This window comes from Ursus arctos, unplaced genomic scaffold (genome assembly GCF_023065955.2).
Source record: "Ursus arctos isolate Adak ecotype North America unplaced genomic scaffold, UrsArc2.0 scaffold_1, whole genome shotgun sequence".
NCBI lineage: Eukaryota > Metazoa > Chordata > Mammalia > Carnivora > Ursidae > Ursus > Ursus arctos.
Window position 1 is genome coordinate 91,170,800 of NW_026622763.1, and position 21,372 is coordinate 91,192,171.

A 21,372-nucleotide genomic window follows, 5' to 3' on the forward strand; every position below is an offset into this window, starting at 1 on the left:
TGCACAAAATTAAGAGGTGCAGAGGCCACGGGTGGCAGCTGGATGCTATGAAAGGTTAAAATGGGAGGGGGCAACACTCGGGCCCCATGTGCCTCCTTAGCTCCCTCAGTCACTAGGCGACCCACCAAGGGTCCCTTCCCCTTCTCTAGAGTGCTCCAGCCCCCTCACCAAAATTCTCTGTCCCAGGTAGAGTGGATTAGACTGACACAGCTGGGACACCATGGCCGTGGGGTTGGGCTCACAGCAAACCTAGGAGCTTCCCCACGTGCCTAGGGCAATGTTTCTCCATTTCTGTTCTCCACTTGCTTGCTACCCCAGATCGGCCTCGTCCCCTGGGTTAGGCATCTATGGTCTTCGGTGACATCGCCTTAGTCGCCAGCTTCATCTCTATTCGCTTGTCCCCACTCTCTGGCGGGACTCAGTCTTGCCTTCTCTCTGCTCACCAGGGATGTTTCTCTCTCTTGGCAGTGGCCTCATTCCCAGAATTCAGTTGCTATCTCCACCCCAAAAGACCAGGAGCTTTCCTCTGGGTGCCTGAAGTTTCTACCACTTGGGAGATCCACCCCACCCCACTCCCTTAACGGTTGATGCCACTGATGGAGAGACTGGCCCTTGCTGTGGAATGTCCTGCACCACCTGTCCTTCGGCACCCTTGGGGCAAGCAAGTGGAGGGGAGGAGCAGTGACTGCAGCCACTGCCAGTAAGCTTGGTGTGATGAATGGAGCTGTCCCTCCTCCCCACGGGGCCTTTGATCTCCCCCCCACCCGTGGGGGGGGGGGCTGGGGCATCAAAGACATTTTTGTGGCATTAGAGAATCAGATAAACGCCATCTCACCTGCAGCTCGCTCTTCACCCCTTCTGGCCCCGGCCAAGTTGGGGAAGGAACGCGAGGCAGGCTACCCGCGGACACGCGAGGCCTGGCTGCAGAGAGATCTGCCCTCCTAATCTCTTGCAAGTCTGCAACCTCAGCTCTATCGCTCGCTTACACGTGCGAGCGCTTGAGCGCAGGCCATCCAAGAGGTTCCTCTTGCTGTCTAATCTCCCCTTCGCAGCCCTCCCCCGAACGCGGGCTTGAAGAGGCGGGGCGGCTGGGGAGCGAGAGTGGAGGCCTAGGGCTTCCTCCTTTCCTCGAGGAAAGGCTGAGAAAGGGGCGTGCAGCACGAAGGCGGGGCCGGCAATGGGTGACCCCTCCGGAGTCCGCCCGTCCGACGGTCGAGCTCGGCACCCCTCCCCGGAGCACCCAGCGCCCGAGGCGGACTTCCTTTCCCGGCCCCCGCTCCAGCATCTCCCTCCGAACTGCCCCCCCCCAACTCCTTCATTCCTGGGAAGTTTTCTCTCTTTACAGTCAACAAACCTGTCAAACGTCTCCCTTCCAGCCCGTCCCCCATTCCCCAGCTCCTCTTCCCCCCCCTTACTCCTCTCCACCCTGCTTCTCCGCCCCTCCTTGCCCCCGACTCTGGGAGGCGGCGGGGGGCTCCCAGTCCGCGAGAGGCGAAGGGAAGGGGCGAGTCAGGCGGGTCCCGCAGCCACGGGCGCTCTTGGGCCCCGCCCCGGGACCTCGCACCCGCCCTCCGCTGAGCTCCGCGCCTGCAGCCCCGGGGCGCACGGCTCCCTCCCGAGAGTCCCGCCGCCTGACTGTCGCAACTGCCACCCCACGGCCCCTCTGCCCCCGCCCCCGCCCGGGCCCCGCTCCCCTCCCACCCCCGCCCCCGGCTCTGATTTCTTCTCCCGAGCGAGCTCGGCGGGAGACACAGGCGCTGGCTGCCCCGTCCGCTCTCCGCCTCCGCCGCGCCCTCCTCGCCCGCGATGGGCCCCCCCGCCGCCGCCGGAGCCATCGCCTCCCGGCCGCCGCCGTCGCCGCGCTCGCCCTGAAGCCTGCGCTTGCCCTGCAGCCCGCGCCCCCGCGCGCACGGGCTGGCCCGGCAGCCTCGCTCGCTACCGCACCGGCCGGCGGCAGAGCGCTCACGATGCTGCCGCCCGCGCCCTCCCTCCTCGGGTTGCTGTTGCTGCTGCTCCTGTGTCCCGCGCACGTCGGTGGACTGTGGTGGTGAGTGCTGCGTCGGGTTGGCTGTCCCCGCGAGGCTCCTGAGGCTTAAGGGTGGGGACTTCGGGACTGACTGGGGGGCTCCGAAACGCGCTCCAGCTGCCTCCGGGCTCTATCTTCGAGCGGACCCCAGCCCCGGGGCAGCTGGAAAGGTGCCGGGGAGGTGCGTGCCGCTCTCCTGCCGGCCCCCGTCTGGGCCACTTCTAAACTGCCACTCAGACGTTCTTAAACCTCCAATCCGCACATTCTGTTGTATTTCCTCCTACCTTGTGCTACACACCCTTCCTCATCCTCCCTTTCCCCCCTCCGGTTATGCACTCAATCCAGGTCCTCAAGGAACTGGCACGTGGGTAGGAAAGAGCTACCGAGTAGACAGGGGAAAGATCTGTAGTTAGAGATCCGAAGAAAAGAATGTATGCGGAGAGCCCTGGATTTAGAGGAGGAGGACGGGATTTGTGGGAAAGAGAGGAACAAAGTGGGAAGCCAAAAGGCAAGGAGGGTCAAACAGCTGCCTCTTCCCCACCTCACTTTGCTCAACAACCCACCAGCTTCCCTCTGAGTGCTACTTCAAAGCGGACAGTAGTGGCGGGGAAAAAACGTAAAGGGAAACTGAGTCAGGACCCCGGCTTTCTCTACATTCTCCTCCCGGAGCAAAGAAGAGGTAGAAAGACAGGAAAGGGACCCAGGCTCCCGGTCCTTCCAGATGTGGGGGTCAGGAATGAAAAAATACAGCTTCGGAGGTACTGGGAATCGTGAAGGGTCCTGGTGGAAGGGAGGGAGGCCTGGCCAACCAGGGAACGGAACGTGACCTCCAGAACTGGCCCAACCTAGACCAGACCCCTACGGACCTAAGGTCGCGGGATCTTTGAGTCTTGGGGATGGACAGCAACTAGGAAGGTGGGTGCCTGGTCGGGACCTCTTAGAGATCTCTATCCCGTGGACTTTTTTTTTCCTTCCCGGTCTCTCTAGAGCTGCAAAGACCCGCCCGGAATAGCTGGGTGTATAAAGAGGAGGGACTTGGACAATATTACTGATGCATCAGCCAATCCTAAGAAAGCAGGGTTTTGTCTATTTGCATAGCGCCGTATCATTGGCTGGATTCTCTACCTCCACTCCTCCCCCACCCCCGATTTGGAAGGAGGGGTGGGGCAGGCAGATCCCTCTCTTCCAGGGAGATAGGGAGCTGGATGCCCACACAGGGAGCTGCTGGCTTCGATCCCTCTTTCGTGATGTGGGAGAGATGTCCCTCGGGGGTGTCAGCGAGGGAGCAAATCGAGGATGACCGAGGTCCCGGCTAGGGGACTTGCGTCCTTCCATCCTGGCGTAGCATACTTAGTATAATAATAGTATCAGTTTTGAAATAGACCTGAGATCCGATCTCGGCCATTTGTTAAGTCTGTGACCTTGGATAAGTCACTTCTCCCTGCGCCTCAACGTCTCAACTGTAAAATTGGGAAACAGTCCCCCTGTTTGGTAGGCTGGATAGGAGGATTAGGTGGGAGGACTTACAAAATGATCTGACGTTGGGAGTGCTCTGTAAATGTTAAGTCCCCTCCTCCATGCTGTGGGTTCTCCTGGACAGAGTCTTTAGGGGTGAAAAAGAGGATTAATTTAAATTTAAAATCCAGAGTCCCAAGCAAAACTTTTTAAAGGGATCTCCGTCTTGTTTCCCAGACTCATGTTTTCTTATTATGCCCTTTCTCAAGGCATGGAGACAGGGGTCTCTCCCGGATGGTCGTTCCCCTCCCTCTACTCCTTTTCCATTTCTCCAAATCATTCTCATCCTTCCAGGTAGAATATCACATCCCCCATAACACTGTCTCTTTATCTTTCCTCCTTTGCCTTCTGTGTGCTCCCACTGTACCCCACGCATTGGGCAACTATGTCGGTTACTGCATTTTACTGACAACCATCCCCTCTGTGGTCCTTCCTCTCTGCTCCTGGAAGGCAGAGCCTTTGTATTGGGGCCCTGGGGCTAAAGGTGCTGGGGAAGTTTTGTGGAGTGTTGCTGAATTGGTTGATTCACCTTCCGGAGACTTGTGTCTGTGGGGGTTCCTTTGTTCAGGAGGTGCTCCTGCGTGGGTGACAAGCTAGAGGGAGAGGGGCCTGGTCCCTTGGAAACTGCCCCTGAAGCTGGGAAGCAGGGAGTGGGGGAGGAGGTGAGGAGGGCAGGTGTAGGAGAACACAGGGGCCTTCATGGCTGCAGCTGCAGGGTGAGCTGGGTGAAGAGTGAGGGGCTGGGGTGATAAGGTGTCCAGCAACTGCTTCTCTCAGCTGCTTCTCAGAGAGAACCTGCCTGTCCCACCTGCACTGGCCCCCTCACTCTTCTCTGTCTGTTTCTGACACTTCATTCCTTTGGTCTGATCCCAGATTCCTTTCTCAGGATCTTTGACTCTACTTGCTTACTCTCTTGTCCCCACCCCACGCCATCATCGCTCTCCAAGATCTGGCTTGGACTGGAGGGCTGGACCCAGCATCCCCGGTGGCCTGAGGCTCCTGCCACTCCTTGCCCACCCCTCACCCCCTGCACTGCCCCCCTACACCAGCTTTAGTTTAGCTAGAACTTTATCAGGCCCGGAGCTTCCAGGCTGTTCTCTAATGTCTAGGACCTGCTTGCTGGCCCTCTTTTCCCTGCTTCTCAGAGAATGCTAGCCAGGCCAGAGCTCTAGCAGTAGACAGGAAGGCAGCAGCCCCTGCAGTCCACTCTGACATTCTAGTAGCAGCCAGGCTGGGAACAGAGAGGACCCCAGGAGCTCTGAGTGACTGGACTGTCCTGATTAGGAAAGGAGGGTCCTGTATGGGAGTGATCCATGTCCTGATATAGGCTCAGGTACCTGGCTCTGGGTTCCAGAAACGTTTCCCTTCCACCTTCTTTCCCCCTCCTCCTTCCCCCTCCATGCAATGCATGCTTTCTAAACTCTGCCTCCGGCCTCTCTGTCTGTCTCTCTCCCATCTGTAACCATATCTTTGTAAATTGCAGAATCCCAGATTCCAGGACATTGGCCAGGCTCTCTTGAGGTCATCTCGTCCAGCCCACTGCCTCCAGGCCATCCAGCCTGTGCTCTGGCCCTGACAGATCCCATTTTGAGAGTGAGGCAGAGAGAGAAAGTCTGTGGCTCCTTGGCCACCAGCTCCCAGCCCTTTCCAGCCTGCTCTCTGAACCCCTCCCACCCTCCCCCAGGAAGTCCTTCTCAGTGTCTGACCCATCTTTATTTATGCCTTCAATCAGTGGATGTGGAAAATAACTCACTCTCACAGAATAGCCAAATCAATCTCCCTTCTTCTCCCTTCCTTCTTCTGTTTTATATTTTCTGTGAAAGAAACCAACCCTCCCCCTTGTTCTACAAGCAAAACAGCACCCAGTCTCACTCCCTTCCCCCATCTCATCTTGCCTTCCCCCAACCCCATGGAAAGGAAATAGGAACCAGAGGCCTAGGACAGCCTCATCTCTGGCCCCACAGGGAGTCAGGAAAAGGACCCAGGCATCTTCTTGACACCCAGGTTTTCCAGCTGAGAGCCCCCACTCCAGGCTGGGCTTGGCCACCCTCTTCTATCGCGGTCTTTATCTGACCCTTTGTGGGCAGTCTGGTGGCTGGCCCCCATCAAGCTCAGGGTCGGGTGGAGAATGGGGGTGGGGTGGCCATCCAGTACCCCCCTCCAGGCCTCCCGTCTTGGCAGCTTCCCCTGGAGGGAGACAATGGGGCTGTGAGCAGAAAAGGGCAGGGGCAAAAGGAGGCTGGCTCGATCCGGCCCAGAGCATGCCCTGAGCCCACCAGAGTCCTGGCACTGAGACATTTCCTGATGGGGGGGCAGCCCCCTCCTGCCCCGTTCTCATCGGAAGCCAGGAGTTGGTGGGGGGGGAGGTCAGAGGGAGGTTTGATCACCAGGGCCCAGCGAGGGGGATTCCAGAATGTGTACTTTGATGGAAAAATGCAGCTGTGGAGGGGATGAGGCGAGGGCGGGGCGGGCAGCCAGGCCGTGGTCAGGCTGGCAGCAGGGCGCCCAGCCAGCCAGAGCAGGAGGCGCTAGGGAACACAGCAGCCAGTCCCTGGGGCCTGGGCAGAGCGCCCTCTAGCCTGTGTCCTCCTTCCTGCCCCGGGGGGAGGGGTGAGACCTTGGGTGCTTCCCCTGATCCAGAGCTGAGGGAGGGAAAGGTCACTGGGAGGGATCTTCTGTTTTCCACCTGGCCTCCAAAGCTGGTTCCTCCAGCTCCAAGCCCTTCATTTAAGCCAGAAATTAGACCTAGGAAGGACTTGGAGATCATCTAAGCCAATCTTCTCACTTAGGGTTGTTAGAAGTCCGGCAAAGTCCAGGGACAGGAGGGGACTTGCCTAAGGCCACCCAGGATGCGGGCAGTGAGGACCAGGCCTGGGAGTCCACCTCCTGCTGAGTACCTCATCCCTGTGTGCAGTGAGGGGTGGGGGTCAGGAAAGGGGTACAGAGCCTTCCACAGGCCCCTTCTGTTCCCCAGCCCCCCCTTCACATGGGTATTCCCCACCTCAGTATGGGAGAGCAGAGGCACATGACAGATTCTCCTCAGAGAATCCAGTGGATGGTCAGTGTGGCCCCTCCTTTGCATCCCTCAGCCCTGACCCATAGGAAGCCCTCTCTACTGGTGAAGGCCATCAGGGAAGGGAGAGCCCCTACCTCTTCCAAGAGCTATGAGGAGAACAGTGTGAGGAGGTGGGAAGGGCAGTGTCCAGGATGGGGCAGAGGGAACCAAATTGGGTCAGTGTGGGAGAGGGGTGGAATGGGGTGTCTGGTGGGCGGTGGGGAGGCAGGGGTTAATGGAGCTGGGGCATCACTGGCTTTGATGTGGTGGTTGGGGTGGGGGTAGGGGCTGGGGGAGGGGGAGCAGTAATTACCGCGTTAGACAGAGCAGGACAGGACAGGCGGGCGGGCACAGGCCCGGGCCCAGCCGCCTCAGCAGCCGTCAGGCAACATTTTTCTGCCCCTTCTCCACCACCCACCTCCCCCCACCCCCGTGCAGCCCCCACCCACAGCCCCAGGGCTCAGAGCTCCCTCTGCTGGCTCCTAGGAGGTGGGGGTCAGACTAGGGACCCTGGGGGTGAGTGTGAGGAAATAGAGGGGGCTGGCCATGAGGCCCTTCAGAGGTGGCTGGGCATCAAAAGGGTCTGTGATCACTTTGCCCTCAACAATGCACCCAGGAGTGCTCTCGGGAAGGGGAGGGGTCCCGGAGGGTGCTTCTGGTCCAGGGGCAGGGCCGGCAAAGGAAGAGGAAACACAGGGATCCAAGCTGAGAAGTAAGGCAGAGAGTTCGTGAAGAGGGTGTTCTCATGAACCCACGAACTCTGCCTGCGCTCTTACTGCTTGCCCCTCACTGGGCAGGCCCAAAAGATGAATCTGGGTGTGACCGGGAAGACAAAACCCGCTTGCTGGAACTCGCTCCCCGGACAGACCCTTTTCCTGTGTACCAGAGAAGCAGTCAGGTATCCCTTATTCCCATTTTACAGTTGTGGAAACTGAGGTTCAGAAGGTTAGGTCGCATTCATTCAACAAATATTAAGTGCCAAATTCACAAGCAAGCACATGCTAACATCTTAGAACAAGCAAATGGCAGAGCCCAGATCCAAAGCCCCGTCACAGACTCGCCAGACTCCAAAGGTGTGCTATTGATGACGTTTTGTCTCCTCGTGAGATCTTTGTCTTTACCGTGTCTTCAAGCTAAGTGGAGAGATAAGACGAGAAAACATGACAAAATAGTTATGCCACTGGCAGGATCACAAGCGCCCCCAATTGAGCGACACCTGAGGTGATGTGGTGCGGGGGGGGGGTGGTCAGTGAGGGCTGGGGCTTCGGGATGGCTCCTTGGGGCAAGTGGGATCTGAGGTGAGCTTGGAGACATGCTGGGTATGAGTTCAATGACTTAGGGGTTGGGAGGGGGTGGCTCTGAGTCCAGAAAGTTAGAGGTGTAATCTGGGATGAATGCAGAGTTAGCCAACCCTGCTAAAAGTTAGGAAGGGCTGTGTGGAGGAGGGCATGCGAGGCCATCTGAGGTCTTCTGATACCTCATGCGGTCATTTCCCTCCAGCCCCTTTGGTTTCAAAAATACTCACCTAGGGGCCCCTGGCTGGCTCAGTCGGTTAAGCATCTGCCTTTGGCTCAGGTCATGATCCCAGGATCCTGGGATGAAGCTCCCTCTGCCCCTCCCCCTGCTCATGCTTTCTCTCTCTCTCTCCCTCTTTCTCTCTCTCTCTCAAATAAATGAATAAATAAATAAATATAAATTTTTTTAAAAGAAAATATTCATCTAAATTCCTTGCAGTAAGGATCCCTCCATTGAATGGCCTGTGTCAGTCACGTCCCTCCTTAGATGTTCATCTGTATAAAGGGGGGTGAGGTGGTTAGAGTAGGACTAGGTGATTTCTGGCATTCCCTTTGACCCTCTGAATCTGGGCTTGGAAAGGTAGGTTAGGCCAGAACCTGGGGCCGCCAGGGCTTAGAGCTACAGATATTGCCAGGAGGAACTGGCTGGCCCCTAATGCCACCTCGCTTGGCTATTGACTCTACCAATCAAGGTCCCTGGGAGGGAGATCTTGGCACAGGCCAAGCCAGTTCGAATGGCCAACCCTAGGCTTGTCCCTTCTTGTCTGCATACTGATTTCTCTAGGACTAGCCTCATTTTTCTATGCCCAGGAATGGCTATTAGATTGGGATCTCGGATCCTACACACTACATATTATATGTTTCCTACCACCACTGTGTTCCAGCCCCCAAAACATGCAGATGCTCTCAAATGGGCACATCTTCCCTGGGCTGACCCCAGGCCAATGCTGACTCAAAGGCCAAAAAAGCGGAGTTGATTGTCTAAGGAAGCAGAAGGGAAGAAAGGAGGGTAAAGGAAGAGGGGAGATGGGGGAGTTATTTCTTGATGTGGAGTCAAGTGTTAATGTTAGAGGGGATAAGGGAGCTTCTCATGCTAACTCCTCACGTTTCTGAAGCCCAGAGAGAATGACTTGCCCACAGTGGCTCAGTTCACCCAGAGTTGGCAGAGACCAGGGCACAGAAGAGGCTTGATGTTTTGCCCAATGCCCCCCTGCCAATCCTCTTCTGGAGTTTTCTTCCCTGTGACTTGGAGATGGGAGCGAGGACAGCAGGGCAGGGAGCAAGCTGGTCCCTTGGGATTCTAGCTGCTACTCCTGCCCATCCCTCCTCCTGACCAGCTTGTAAACAAGCCTAGTTCCCAGGCAGCCAGCCAGCCTGGGGAGCCAGACCCAGACCAGCAACGACTCTGGGGCAGCCCCTCAACCCTGTGAAGGGCTGGCCCCACCTCCTGGAGGGCCCTACCCTTCCTGCTTCTCCTGATTTCTCTCCTATCTCTAACCCCTGGCAAGCAGACAAGGTCGGGAGGTTTTTGCTTTTCTCGCTGCATACCCCCACCCTCTCTTCCTTTCCTAGGGTAGGAGGAGCTGAGAGGAGAGGGATGGGGTCAGAGTAACCTTGAGAGGATAAGGCCAGTCAACCTTGGGAAAGTAGGGAGTTAGCAGAGGGCAGGGTTGGGGCGGGGAAGACTAGGGAGCTTAGTTGCATGGGGGTGGGGTGGGGAAGATGAGCTTGCAGAACCCTAGACTCCCAGGTGGCAGGAAAGGAGCTGGACAGCCATGGGGAGTCCTGCTTGCCTGCCTGTGCATCCAGTGTGGGGGGGAGAGAGGAAGCCAATTAGGAGTCCTGGACAGGGGCCTGGCCTCAAGTGACGACACTGTCCTTGGATGGCTCATTCATTCATTCAGAAACATGTAGTAAATGGTGCTCGTTGTAGTATTATAGTAATCATTCATAACATGCACATTTTCATAATAAAAATTGGGGGAAATATGAATTAAGCACCTAAAAATCTGCCGTGGGAAACAAAAGAAAATGTCACTTCTAACTCCCAAGGTGCTCATAGTCTTATCTACTGACCCTATACCATGCTGAAAGCTGCCTCAAATCCTTGTTGTAATGAGGTGGATAAGTGGATGGAGGGGGGATAGATAGATATGGACTGATCCACACTTGAAGGTCATTGGGCCCCTGGGAACCAGCTTGGGCTGTCCTACCCTACCCATAGCCCTCTTCCCACTGCTCCATCCACCACTTCTCTAGGGTTGGGAAGGGGCTGGAGCTGGACCTTTCCAGGGTTGGAATGCAGGGGTGAGCCTGTCTTAAGCACGGAGGAAGGAAGGTCTGGACTGTAAGTCTCTTCACCAAGAAAAGAATCTTGGCTCCAGGACTACTTGGGTGGGGAGGTTGACAATGATCTGATAGGGTGGGGTCTGGTGTGGGGGGTGGAGAGTAGGGGACCTCAAAGGACTGAGCTTACACATCTTCCTGCAACTCACTCCGCAGAGTTGCGAAGTTCTACCTTAAGACCTGAATTCCGCTCGCTGCTGTTTGAGCCCATTACAACTCATTGTTGTGGGGCCAGACATGCCTGGGCAGCCTGTACTTGCAGAGCAAATGGGGACAGGGGGGCGGGCGGATGGTCACCAAAGCTACACTGAAAAGTAGGCCACCTTGACCTTTGGCACCTAGCTACCACTCTCCTCTACATTTTCTACTGCCTGGTGCGACTTCTCCCCACCCGGGAGTCTTTCTCTGCCCTCTGCTGAAGGGTTTTTGTGTGATCGCAAATGACTGTCAGGTCCAAGAGCTCCACCCACTCATTCCTACAGCAAGCACAGGGATCCCAGCTAAGCATTCAAGTCAGAACAATCTGATGAAAGCAGTTCCACTCCAGTGTGAATAACCTTAACCTTCGGGGGTCTGGTATATGGAAACCTAATACCAGCTCTCTCCTTAGGTGAAATGAAGGCTAGGCATAGGAGGGATTTCTGAAAGTGTGTGGAACTTCCCATGAGGTCTTCACCACTGAGCCAAAGAGTAGTTACCTCTTCCCAGACCAGTTATGTCACAACTAGGGACGTCAGGGCTTGGCTTGCTGCCCTGCTGCTCTGAAAAGGTCACTAGGACCCCTTCCCTAGCCATCCTAAAATCTTGTGGCCTTCTGTATCCCTGGATTGCCCCTGTCTTTCTAGCATCAGGGCTGTTCAGCTGCCAAAACCAGCTTGTTGTCCACTAAGACCAGATCCTTCTTTGCTACTGCTTATTTTTCTTTGTATCTCCTTATGATTCATACTGTTTTGTACTCTGACAGTTTTCTTGATCTTCCTCCTGTTCATCTGTTCCTCGTTTCCTTTTTGGCTCACCTGGTGCCAGGTGCCTTGACCTTGAGTCAAATTCCTATAAGGATTTATTAATGAAGATGTGCACAGAAGGATAAGACCGAATCCTTGCCCTATAGCAATTTCAGTCTAAAATCTAGTTAAAAGGGGACGTGGAATGGTAGGAGAACCAGACAGGACAATCTCCAGCTCAGCTGGGGTGGGTAAGACCAGAGGTGCATGCCAGCTCTTAGCCCAAGGCTGAACGGGGCTGGTCTCCCTCTCCCTCCCCCCAAGCCCTCTAAGTCATACCCGGGACCTGCCATTCTTTGCTTTCCAGGGCGGTGGGCAGCCCCCTGGTCATGGACCCCACCAGCATCTGCAGAAAAGCCCGGCGGCTGGCAGGGCGGCAGGCTGAGCTGTGCCAGGCCGAGCCAGAGGTGGTGGCGGAGCTAGCCCGGGGCGCCCGGCTTGGGGTACGAGAGTGCCAGTTCCAGTTCCGTTTCCGTCGCTGGAACTGCTCCAGCCACAGCAAGGCCTTCGGGCGCATCCTGCAGCAGGGTCAGTGTGGGCAGAGCACGGGGGCGGGGGGGGGGGGGGGGTGCTGCTTTCTCTTCTCTAGGGGAATCAGGGGGCGGGGGGATTTGGGGAGGCTGCTTGAGCCCGCCTGTCCCACGGGTCTGTGGGCGCCCTTGCCCTGCCCCTGTCTCCTAGCCCCGCCGCCTCGCCCCTCCCCTCCCCTCCCCACACCCCTCCCCCCGACGCGGCATCGGTCCTGCAGGCTGACCGCCCCCCACCTGCGCCCACAGACATCCGGGAGACTGCCTTCGTGTTCGCGATCACGGCTGCGGGTGCCAGCCACGCGGTCACGCAGGCCTGCTCCATGGGCGAGCTGCTGCAGTGCGGCTGCCAGGCGCCCCGAGGGCGGGCCCCACCGCCCCCACCCCGCCCCCCAGGCCTGTCCGGCACGCCCGGGCCCCCGGGTCCCGTCGGCTCCCCCGACGGCAGCGCCGCCTGGGAGTGGGGAGGCTGCGGCGACGACGTAGACTTCGGGGACGAGAAGTCGAGGCTCTTTATGGACGCGCGGCACAAGCGGGGACGGGGAGACATCCGTGCGTTGGTGCAACTTCACAACAACGAGGCGGGCCGGCTGGTGAGTGGGGGCAGGGCTGTGTAAGAGTGTGGGGGTTGTGAATGTGTGAGTATGGGTGGGTGTGAGTGGACGTCGGTGAGGGTGTGGTCTGTGGAAGTGTGAGGAAGGGGGTGGGTGCGAGGGAGTATAGGTGCAGAAGTACCTGTGTGGGAGCTGCCTGGCAGAGAGGGACCCTGGGGGCAGATGGGCTGGGGCATGTGCAGGCCATGTGGGAGGTAAGGTGGCCAACCTAGAAGGTGTCCCTTGGGAGGCCTGGGAGGGCCTGGAGCTGGTGGTCTAATGGGCAGGGTGGGGAAGGGACATCCCGGGAAGAGGACTCAAGGCCTTTAGGGACCTCAGGTAGGGCAGACAAACCTCTGAGACTGGACAGAGGACAGATAGGACAAAGCCTGGGGAGGGAGACACCTGGCTGCCTGGGCAGGGGCAGAGGAGGGTGACTAAAGCTGGGGATGAAAGAAAAGATAGAAGTTGGGGCAAGGTATGGGGTCTGGAGGTGGAGGCATCAGGCGAGGCCTTGGGAGGGGCTAGAACAGGCCCAAGAGGGATGGGCTTGGAAAGGTGTGAAAGACAAAGCATAGATATTGGTGAAGGTAGGAGGGAGTCAGGCAGAGGCCAGGAAAGCTGTGACCGAATCTGGGTACTTGCCAACTGGCTGCCCACCAGCCCCAGAGTGGGCCCCGCTCGGGATCCTGGCAGCCTCTCCCTTTCCCTCTGCAAGGAGGAGGGCCCCAGGAGCTCCTGTTTAGGGACAAGAAGCTGTCTGGGTCAGATGTTTCCAGGAGGGGCTGTGAGGAAGGAGAGGCCTGGGAAGGGGGGAACGCACTCAAGTCTGTAGATCAGGTTGGCCTCTGGACCCTGAGCTTCCAGAGATGGTCATCCTGGGTCATCTGACGCCATAAATCTCTAGTGCGGTTGTGACAATTAGACCCCAGCTTTAGGCACAAAATAGCAAATAAGGGGCAGGAGTTCTGGATTCCAGTTCTCAGTAATGCATTCACAGTGGGCCCTCCCGCACCCTAGGCCTCAGTTCTAGGGTACTCTAGGGACGCCCCCACACACATCCTGTGTCCTCCAGGGTTCAGCCTGAGGCATCAGGCAGGGGGTAAGAGGGGGCCCAGAGAGGAATGTCCAGACAGGCCCGCATACCTGTCGGATAGGGTTGGGGAGGGGTGGCAGAGACAAACGCCCAAGAGGCGGGCTCTGCGGCTCTGGGACTCTGCTCAGCCCTGCCTGGGGCCGTTAGTGGCAGCAAGGAGAGGGGGCCGAGGGGGCCGGGGGCCGGGGGCCGGGACGGGCCCGGGTTGGTAGGAAGGAATAGAGCGCAACAGCTGCAATCCCTCCCCGCCTCGCTCCAGGGAGAATCTCAACCCTGCCGTCCATTCTGCTTTCTCCCCCATTCCTGACTTTGTATCCTGCGATCTCTGTGCTACGTACAGCGCTCCCCCCTCACTTCTCTTACTCTTCCATCTGTATCATTTTTCCTTCTGTCGGAGGGGTTGCTCCCTGATTTCCTCCTCTCCACCTTGCGCTCTCCTTTGTGTTTTTGGTCTGCTCTTTTCTCTCTTCCGCCCACCCCACCCTCCCCATCTTATTCTAGGTCGATCCCCTGGGCCTTGCCAAACCACGCACCCCCAATCTGCCCCCATCCGCCCGCTCCTTCGCTCCCCGCAGGCCGTGCGGAGCCATACGCGCACCGAGTGCAAGTGCCACGGGCTGTCGGGCTCGTGCGCGCTGCGAACCTGCTGGCAGAAGCTGCCCCCGTTCCGCGAGGTGGGCGCGCGGCTGCTCGAGCGCTTCCACGGCGCCTCGCGTGTCATGGGAACCAATGACGGCAAGGCTCTGCTGCCCGCAGTCCGCACTCTCAAGCCGCCGGGCCGCGCCGACCTCCTCTACGCCGCCGACTCGCCAGACTTCTGCGCTCCCAACCGGCGCACCGGCTCGCCTGGCACGCGCGGCCGCGCCTGCAACAGCAGCGCCCCGGACCTCAGCGGCTGCGACCTGCTGTGCTGCGGCCGCGGGCACCGCCAGGAGAGCGTGCAGCTCGAGGAGAACTGCCTGTGCCGCTTCCACTGGTGCTGCGTCGTGCAGTGCCACCGCTGTCGCGTGCGCAAGGAGCTCAGCCTCTGCCTCTGACGCGCCGCCCGGCGACCGCGGCACCTCTGGACCCCAGCGAGGGTGCGACCCAGTTTCGCCCACCGAAAGCCCATCTCCCGGGCCTCCGCAAACTGAAAGGCGGCGGAGGGGAGTTATGCGCCAGCCCAGGAAGGCCCAGGGCGCTGGAGAACCGCACCGCCCCCCCCCCCCACCCCGCCAGGGAGCGCTCTGGAAGGCTTCCGGGGGAGGCTATGCAGTCCCTCTCGCTCTTTGGCCCCCATATGGAAACCAAAGAGCCAGTCTCTAGGCCTCTGGATGCAGGACTCCTTAGAACTGCTGGCCATTGGGTGGGTGGGTGAGTTTAGTATCAATAAAAGTATTTAAACCAATAGGACTGGGCCCACGGTTTGGGAGGGGAGCTGGCCTCCTGGGGGCTGCCATGGGGCCAGGCTTCCGAAGGAGTGTGTAAAGGAAAATGGTTTTGACAGAACTAGCATCTCAGGGGTCAGCCTTAGGTCCCTATCTTCCTACCTATTGGATGAGGCTCTCCTCGAAACCGTGGTGAAGAGTCACCCTTGTCACACTTCTCCCGCCTGAATCTTCGAGCTGGGGAAGACCTAAGCCATCGCTCTTTAAAGGAACAGACTGAACAGGTCTAGGAAAGGAAGACCAGAAGCCTCTGGTAGTGTCCTCAGCTCTCAGATCAGCCCTCATCTCAATTCTAGGGGACTGCGACACCCTTATCTGCCCTTCTGTTTCTGTGACCCCTGGGGAATTTGAGGGTAGACTTTTAGGGCCACCCAAGCCCATAGGATTAAAGCACTTTATAAACTGTAGAATGTGATGAAACTATGTGATTAGTAACATCAGACTTTGTTACCATCAAAACTAACTTCACTCCCATTAGCGTCCAAAAGACTGCTCAGAACAGCATTTCTAATCACACTCAGAGGGAGATGAAGCAACGTTGTCCCAAGGTTTTTGTTGGCACCCAACCACATTTCCTGCCTTCTGGTTCTTTCTCAGGAAGCTGATGTTGAGGCTGAAGGGACAGAGAGGAAAAGGTTTGGGGTTCTGAGTTCTCCAGAGCTGAATCTCACGCCTCCATTTTCCTCCAGAGAATGGGGGAGGGCATGGCTAAATGGCTGGGATTTGGGGCCCCCAATTTTCCTACAGTCCAAATACCATAGTGGACAATGACTGCCCCACCTACGTATATAGGCAAAGCCTGGGCTTTGGATTCAGGCACTCTGGGTTTGAAGCTGCGGCTGCTGCTTCGAAGGTAGCAATATAGGCATGTTAGCCTCAGTTTCTTTAGCGATACAATGGGAACACCATCGTGTCTCAGTTATCTATTGCTGTGTAACGAACAACCCCAAAATAATTACATCTCATGATCCTGTAGGTTAGGAATTTGCCAGAACTCAGCTTGGTGGTTCTGCTTCTTATAGCAGAACTATTGGCTGTGGTCCTTCACTTGGCCGCCTCCTGCGGTGGCTGGGCTGGGCTGGACAGTCTAAGAGGCTTCCCTCATATGCGTCTAATGCCTTGGAGCTCCTCCATGGCCTCCTTCTCTCTGTGTGGCTAGCTTGGGCTTCCTCACAGCGTGGTGGCTTTGGTGTAGTCAGACTTCTTTTTTTTTTTTTTTAAAGATTTTATTTATTTATTTGACAGAGACAGACAGCGAGAGAGGGAATACAAGCAGGGGGAGTGGGAGAGGAAGAAGCAGGCCCATAGCGGAGGAGCCTGATGTGGGGCTCGATCCCAGAACGCCGGGATCATGCCCTGAGCCGAGGGCAGATGCTTAACCGCTGTGCCACCCAGGCGCCCCTGTAGTCAGACTTCTTATCCAGGCTGGCTTTCAAAATCAATTGTGTTGAATGTGAAGACAGAAGCTCCTTACGGTCCAGCATTGGAAGTTACACACTCCCTATTGGTTGTCTCAAGTCACAGAGCTGCTGTCACTCCCTGTCGGCTGACCCAAGTCACATAACCAGCCAAAATTCAAGGGAAGGGGAAATAGTCTCCATCTCTCAGTGGGAAAGTGGCAACACTGTCATAACCCATTCATATCCTCATAGAAACATGGGGAGGATTTTTTTGAGATACAAAAAGCACTTAGCACAACATTTGGCACAATAATTTAGGTCAAGCTTATATTTAATAAATGGCAGTTACTGTGGGAATGGGGATAGAAAGCTGATGTTCTCAGGGCAGACCCTGATCGCAAATGAAGATACCCAACTCAAACTAGCTTAGCCCAAAGGAATGAATTATTGGGAAAATAATTAAAAAGGGAATTAATTACCTGGGAAGTCCAAAGGTAAGCCTGAATTCAAGCACAACTGAACCCAGAGGCCCAAACAATGTCATAGGTCTTTCTCCCTTGTCTTCTTCCCTCACCACCATACTGCTCATACTGTCCTCATTACCTCCTGTTGCAGATAGACTTTCACTCTATGTCAGCCCTATGCTCACATTCTTAGAGCTGGTAGTCTAAAAAAGAATGGCTTTCCCAGAAAAAGTCCTAAGGAAGACCCCGATTTGGTCAGCTTGGGTCAGTTGCCCATCCCTAAACCAATAACCACCCAGAAAGATGTATTACTGTGACTCTGACTGTTAACGCCCTCCAACCGCCAAGACCACAGGTACTGGGGACACAGGGAGGAGAGGAGAGTTTTTCAAATGAAACAGAAGGAAGCGGAACTCATCCTGGATGTAACAGACCTTAACCATGCCTTCCGGTGCATCTGCCCTCCCCCCCCACAATGTCTCCGCCCCCACCTCTTGTGCTAGCCTGGTTCAGTCCTCTAGAATCACGCGGGGACCCCAGAGTGAAGCATGAAGGAGAAGGGATATCAGGTGGCAGTGGGAAGGAAAGGGTATCTGAGTTTTCCTTCCTACTTCCTCCCGGCTCCCTTAGGTCAAAGGCCCGGGCTTCAGGGAGGTGTCATGGAGAATCTGAACTCAACCTCTCTACTCAAGGGGTTTGGATAACTAATTGGCATTGTGGGCCACATGGAGGAGAAATGAAGCTCCCTAAGGGTGGGGTTTATATTCACAGCTCTGCCTTCCGCAGAGCTGGGTTCAACACACTAAACAAACAAACAAACAAAGAACGAACTCCTGCACTTCTCTCAGAGACCACAAGAGGGTGCACAGAGCCCAGCTTCCCTATTAACAGGGCCCAACAGATGGGACCTGCAAGACATCTGGGGGGCTCAGAGAGCTGTGGGCAGGAAGGAGAGGGTAAGATGAAAGGAAGCAAGGAGACCCAAGGACAGCTTGGGTCAAGCTGCTAGGATTCCAGACTGTCTGGGACCTTTGGGGCTGACCCGCACCTAGGACTGGGACACTTGCCTCCTGGTCTCTATTGCCAGGTCCCGGTGAGTGGTGCAGAGTGGGTGATGCTGGACTCCTCCATGATGCCACAGAAGGAAACTGAGGCAGTGGCATGAACTGACACCACCCCAATCAGGTTAAAAGGAATTCAGAGGAAGTAGCATGATACAGTGAAAAAAAGGCCTACTTTGCTAACTTGACCTTGATCAAGTCAATTAATCTCTCTGAGCCTCAGTTTTCCCGTTAAAAATGGGCTGCCTGATAGCTTTTTAGTACATCGTAAGAGGGCACTGCAATCTTCAAATTGCTAGTTGTGCACTAGTGGTCCATCTTTTGGACCAAGCTCAGCAGAAGTCTGGGAAATGGCTTCTGTGAAGGGTGAGCGCCTTGGCCTGAGAGGCACCATTTTGACCATTATCTTGGTCATCTTTAAGCTCAGAGATAGCTCTGTGCTCTTGCACTGCTGTCTTGGAAGAAGGCTGGGCCCAGAGCTCAGAAATGCCCCCTCAACACCACCCCCTTGCTCACCCAGCTGCTCAGCCCCAGGCACAGTCTGAGCCATGAAGGTTCCCTGCTGGCTGAGTGGTGGGGGACATGTGGTATCGGGGAGATGGGCGAAGAGCACAGAGGCGCCCCAGATGTGTGCATGACCACATCAGGAAGAGCCAGAATGCAGGCAGATGGGTGGGGAAGCTGGTGGAAGGCCCATGATCAGCCTAAGGCCAAGGGCTCATTTCCCCTTCCTTCCGATGACTGACCAGGAGTTTGGGTGACTGAAGCAGCAAGTTAATCCCCTTACCTTGCTGAGGGGCTCTGGTCCCTGAGGCCTGAAGGATAAGACAAAGAGCTCCCTTATTGGTCTGGGGCTCCTTCCCTCTCCTCTTCACCAAGACAGACTTCTCTCACCAAGCATCGGGACTGAGCCTGGCCTGGTCTGGGTTGGGGCTGTGAGGGTCCCACCTGTTCTCACCCTGGTGCCTCCCTTCGCCCTCCCTTCCTTGCAACCTCCTCCAGAGTTGCCACAGCTGGAACCATTCTCTGAGCCGCCTTTCATCCCTGGTGCTCCCCCCACCCCCAGTGGCCCCTATAATTGTGGTCTCAGCTGGCGGCTGCGGGGGCTGGGGCTGGGCTGAGGGCCAGGGCCCAGGGCAGGGCCAGGGTGGGGTCTGGGGACTGCCGATAGGGGCCTGGCCATGGCAAAGGTCACTGAGACGGGGGCTCCAGTTGCAGATATGCTTTCTGGGCTTCATCTCCACATATGCCAAGGTCCTGTGCACATATGCCCTTTCTTCCCTGCACTGAGAAGTGCCCCAGGCTTGGGCACTTTTAGACCCTCATGACATCAGGCCAGAACTACGCCCCACTGCAAACAAGACTTGAGAATCATTATTTGCCTCCTGGGGTTTTCAAAGAAAGGGCCTTCTCCCTCTCTCTTACATCTCTATATTTCATGAGCCATAGAGGCGGTGGGGTGGGGTGGGGGACAAAGAGATGTTCCCTCTGCAGAGGCAGGTTAAAGAAAAAAAAACAGCTTCTCAAGCAGCTCAGCAGAATTTCCTAAATGTGGTCTTCATGAAAATCACTTGAGATACCAGCTAGAAATGCAGACCCCTAGGCCTTGCCCCTGGACAGGCTGATTCAGCTGCATGGGATCCAGAATCAGTATTCCCCACAATGGCCTACCCCAGGGGACACATATGATGCATCAAGCATGGGAAGACTAGTGTGAGCTTTACCCAGGGAGTTAAGCAGTCATGACTGCATTCCCTGTCCCACCTTGGGCCTCTTCCTAATCTTTTCTGGGCTTCAGTTTTCCCAACAGCCAATGGGCACATGTGTCCCCAGCCTGGGTTGTCCCTGTGGTGCCCTCTCCCAGCCTAGGCTCACCGCCTCCTTCCTGTGCTGAGTTTGGGCCTGCCCTATCCTTCCCCCATACTCTTCCCAAACTCTAGTCCCAAGCTGTCCTTGTCCCTGCAGCATGGCGAAGGAGAGTGGGTAGGGCAGGGGGCGGCTGGGGTCAAACAAGGCTCTGGCTGACGCAGACCGCTTCCTGCCCCCGGCTGTTTTCCTGCTGTCCAGACTGCTCCCCCCCATTGCCCCACCCCACCCCCACCCCCAGCAGCCTCAAGCCCTTAATTCCTGACAGCTGCGGAGGCTGCCGGCAGAGATGGGGGAAAGGAGGGGGGGAGGATGCCGTCAGCCTGCTGTTACTCAGGCAGCCCCCACCACCTGACAGTCTGGGGACAGGGAAGGCCCCACCCCTCTCCAATTCCCCAGGGATGGACAATTCCAGGAATGGGCCCCTTTTGTCTCAGAGCCCAGAGTTTGTACTTAAACCAGGAGAGGACAATGAGGTTGGGAGGGAGGTGTGTGTATAGAGCAGAAGACTTGTGCCCATTTTACAGAGGAGGATGCTAAGGCCGCAGTGGGAGCAGGATTCACTATCAGGGCCCAGGTTAGAACCAGAAACAGAAGCTGGAGCTTCTGTCCCCGACCCTTTGGTTTCTCAGGCCTTTGCCTGGGTCTAGTATACTCACCCCATAGTGAGATGAGCTAAGTGTTCAGCCGGGGTGGGAGGACCAGAGGAAAATCCCAGAGCGGAGTGGGCCTGAGCCAGGAGCCTGGTTTTGGGTGGCTCCCAGAGAGCCAAGTACAGGTAGCAGCACCAGGGCAAGATCCGGAGCATCTGCAGCAAGGCCTAGGCAAGCAACACTCAGTGTTGGGGCCACTGCTGCTATGCTCACGGTCAAGAGCACTGGACTCAGTTCCAGCTCTTGGACTAATTTGCTGTGTGACCTTGAGTAAGTCATGGTCCTCTCTGAGCCTCATTATTTTCTTGTGAAATAAAAGGGGACAAAATAAGATGACCCCCAAAGCACACTTTTGGAATTAAAGGGCTCACTAATCCCGCTCCCAGGGTGTGTCACCCCTGGGAGCTCTGCTTCCAAATAAGCATTTACTGGAGTCCCAGCAATTTTACCTTCATGGGCTCACTGACTAGATGAGGTGGGCCTCGATAGCCGCATTTCACGAAGGGGCAGAGGATGGCTCAGTGAGCACAAGGCACCTGTTTAAGGTCACACAGGGAAGAAGAGCAAAACCCAGAGGCTGCCAAACCCCTTTACAGGACCCCCCACACCTGCCGCACCAGCCAAGCCTGGGAAGTCCCTCCTGAGGTGGGAGAGGCAAGCAGGGGGGCCAGCCCCTCCCCTCCAGCCCCTGCAGGTGTGTATATTGGGGAGGACTGCTCCCCGGCAGCTGTGTCTCGGCCAGACACACACACTTCGAAGTAACATACAGCTTCTTACACAAACCAGCGCGCGCCCTGGCACTGGCACCTCCACGTGCACGCGCGCGCAGACCCCCTCCCCCCCAACACCTCTCCTTCCCCTGCCCTCGGCACCGCCGCTCCCACCCGGAGTCCTGAGCGGCCGCAGTGGCCTCAGGACCCATACACGCCTCCACCCCCCCGTCGTGACGTCACCTGGGGTAGAGCCCTGAGACATTCGGGCGGGGGGGCGGGGGGAGGAAGGGGAGGCGGCAGAGCTCCCCGAGCCGGGACAGTCACTCACTCT

The 21,372-nt window shown here is 56.8% G+C and overlaps 1 protein-coding gene across 1 annotated transcript; it reads left to right on the forward strand.

Moving 5' to 3' along the window:
• Nucleotides 1–1,959: 1,959 nt before the first annotated feature.
• On the forward strand, nt 1,960–15,272 carry WNT6 (Wnt family member 6). The gene is made up of 4 exons (XM_026491927.4): nt 1,960–2,047; nt 11,549–11,769; nt 12,018–12,361; nt 14,033–15,272. The coding sequence occupies exons 1-4, from the start codon at nt 1,968–1,970 to the stop codon at nt 14,492–14,494; spliced, it is 1,107 nt and encodes a 368-aa protein (XP_026347712.2). The 5' UTR covers nt 1,960–1,967; the 3' UTR covers nt 14,495–15,272.
• Nucleotides 15,273–21,372: the final 6,100 nt, after the last annotated feature.

Excerpts from the sequence above, each read along its gene's own strand:
- WNT6 (XM_026491927.4), top strand. The coding sequence starts at position 1,968 with ATGCTGCCGCCCGCGCCCTCCCTCCTCGGGTTGCTGTTGCTGCTGCTC. Across the intron at positions 2,048-11,548 it reads CACGTCGGTGGACTGTGGTG|GGCGGTGGGCAGCCCCCTGG; the intron begins GTGAGTGCTGCG and ends TTTGCTTTCCAG. Across the intron at positions 11,770-12,017 it reads CGGGCGCATCCTGCAGCAGG|ACATCCGGGAGACTGCCTTC; the intron begins GTCAGTGTGGGC and ends CTGCGCCCACAG.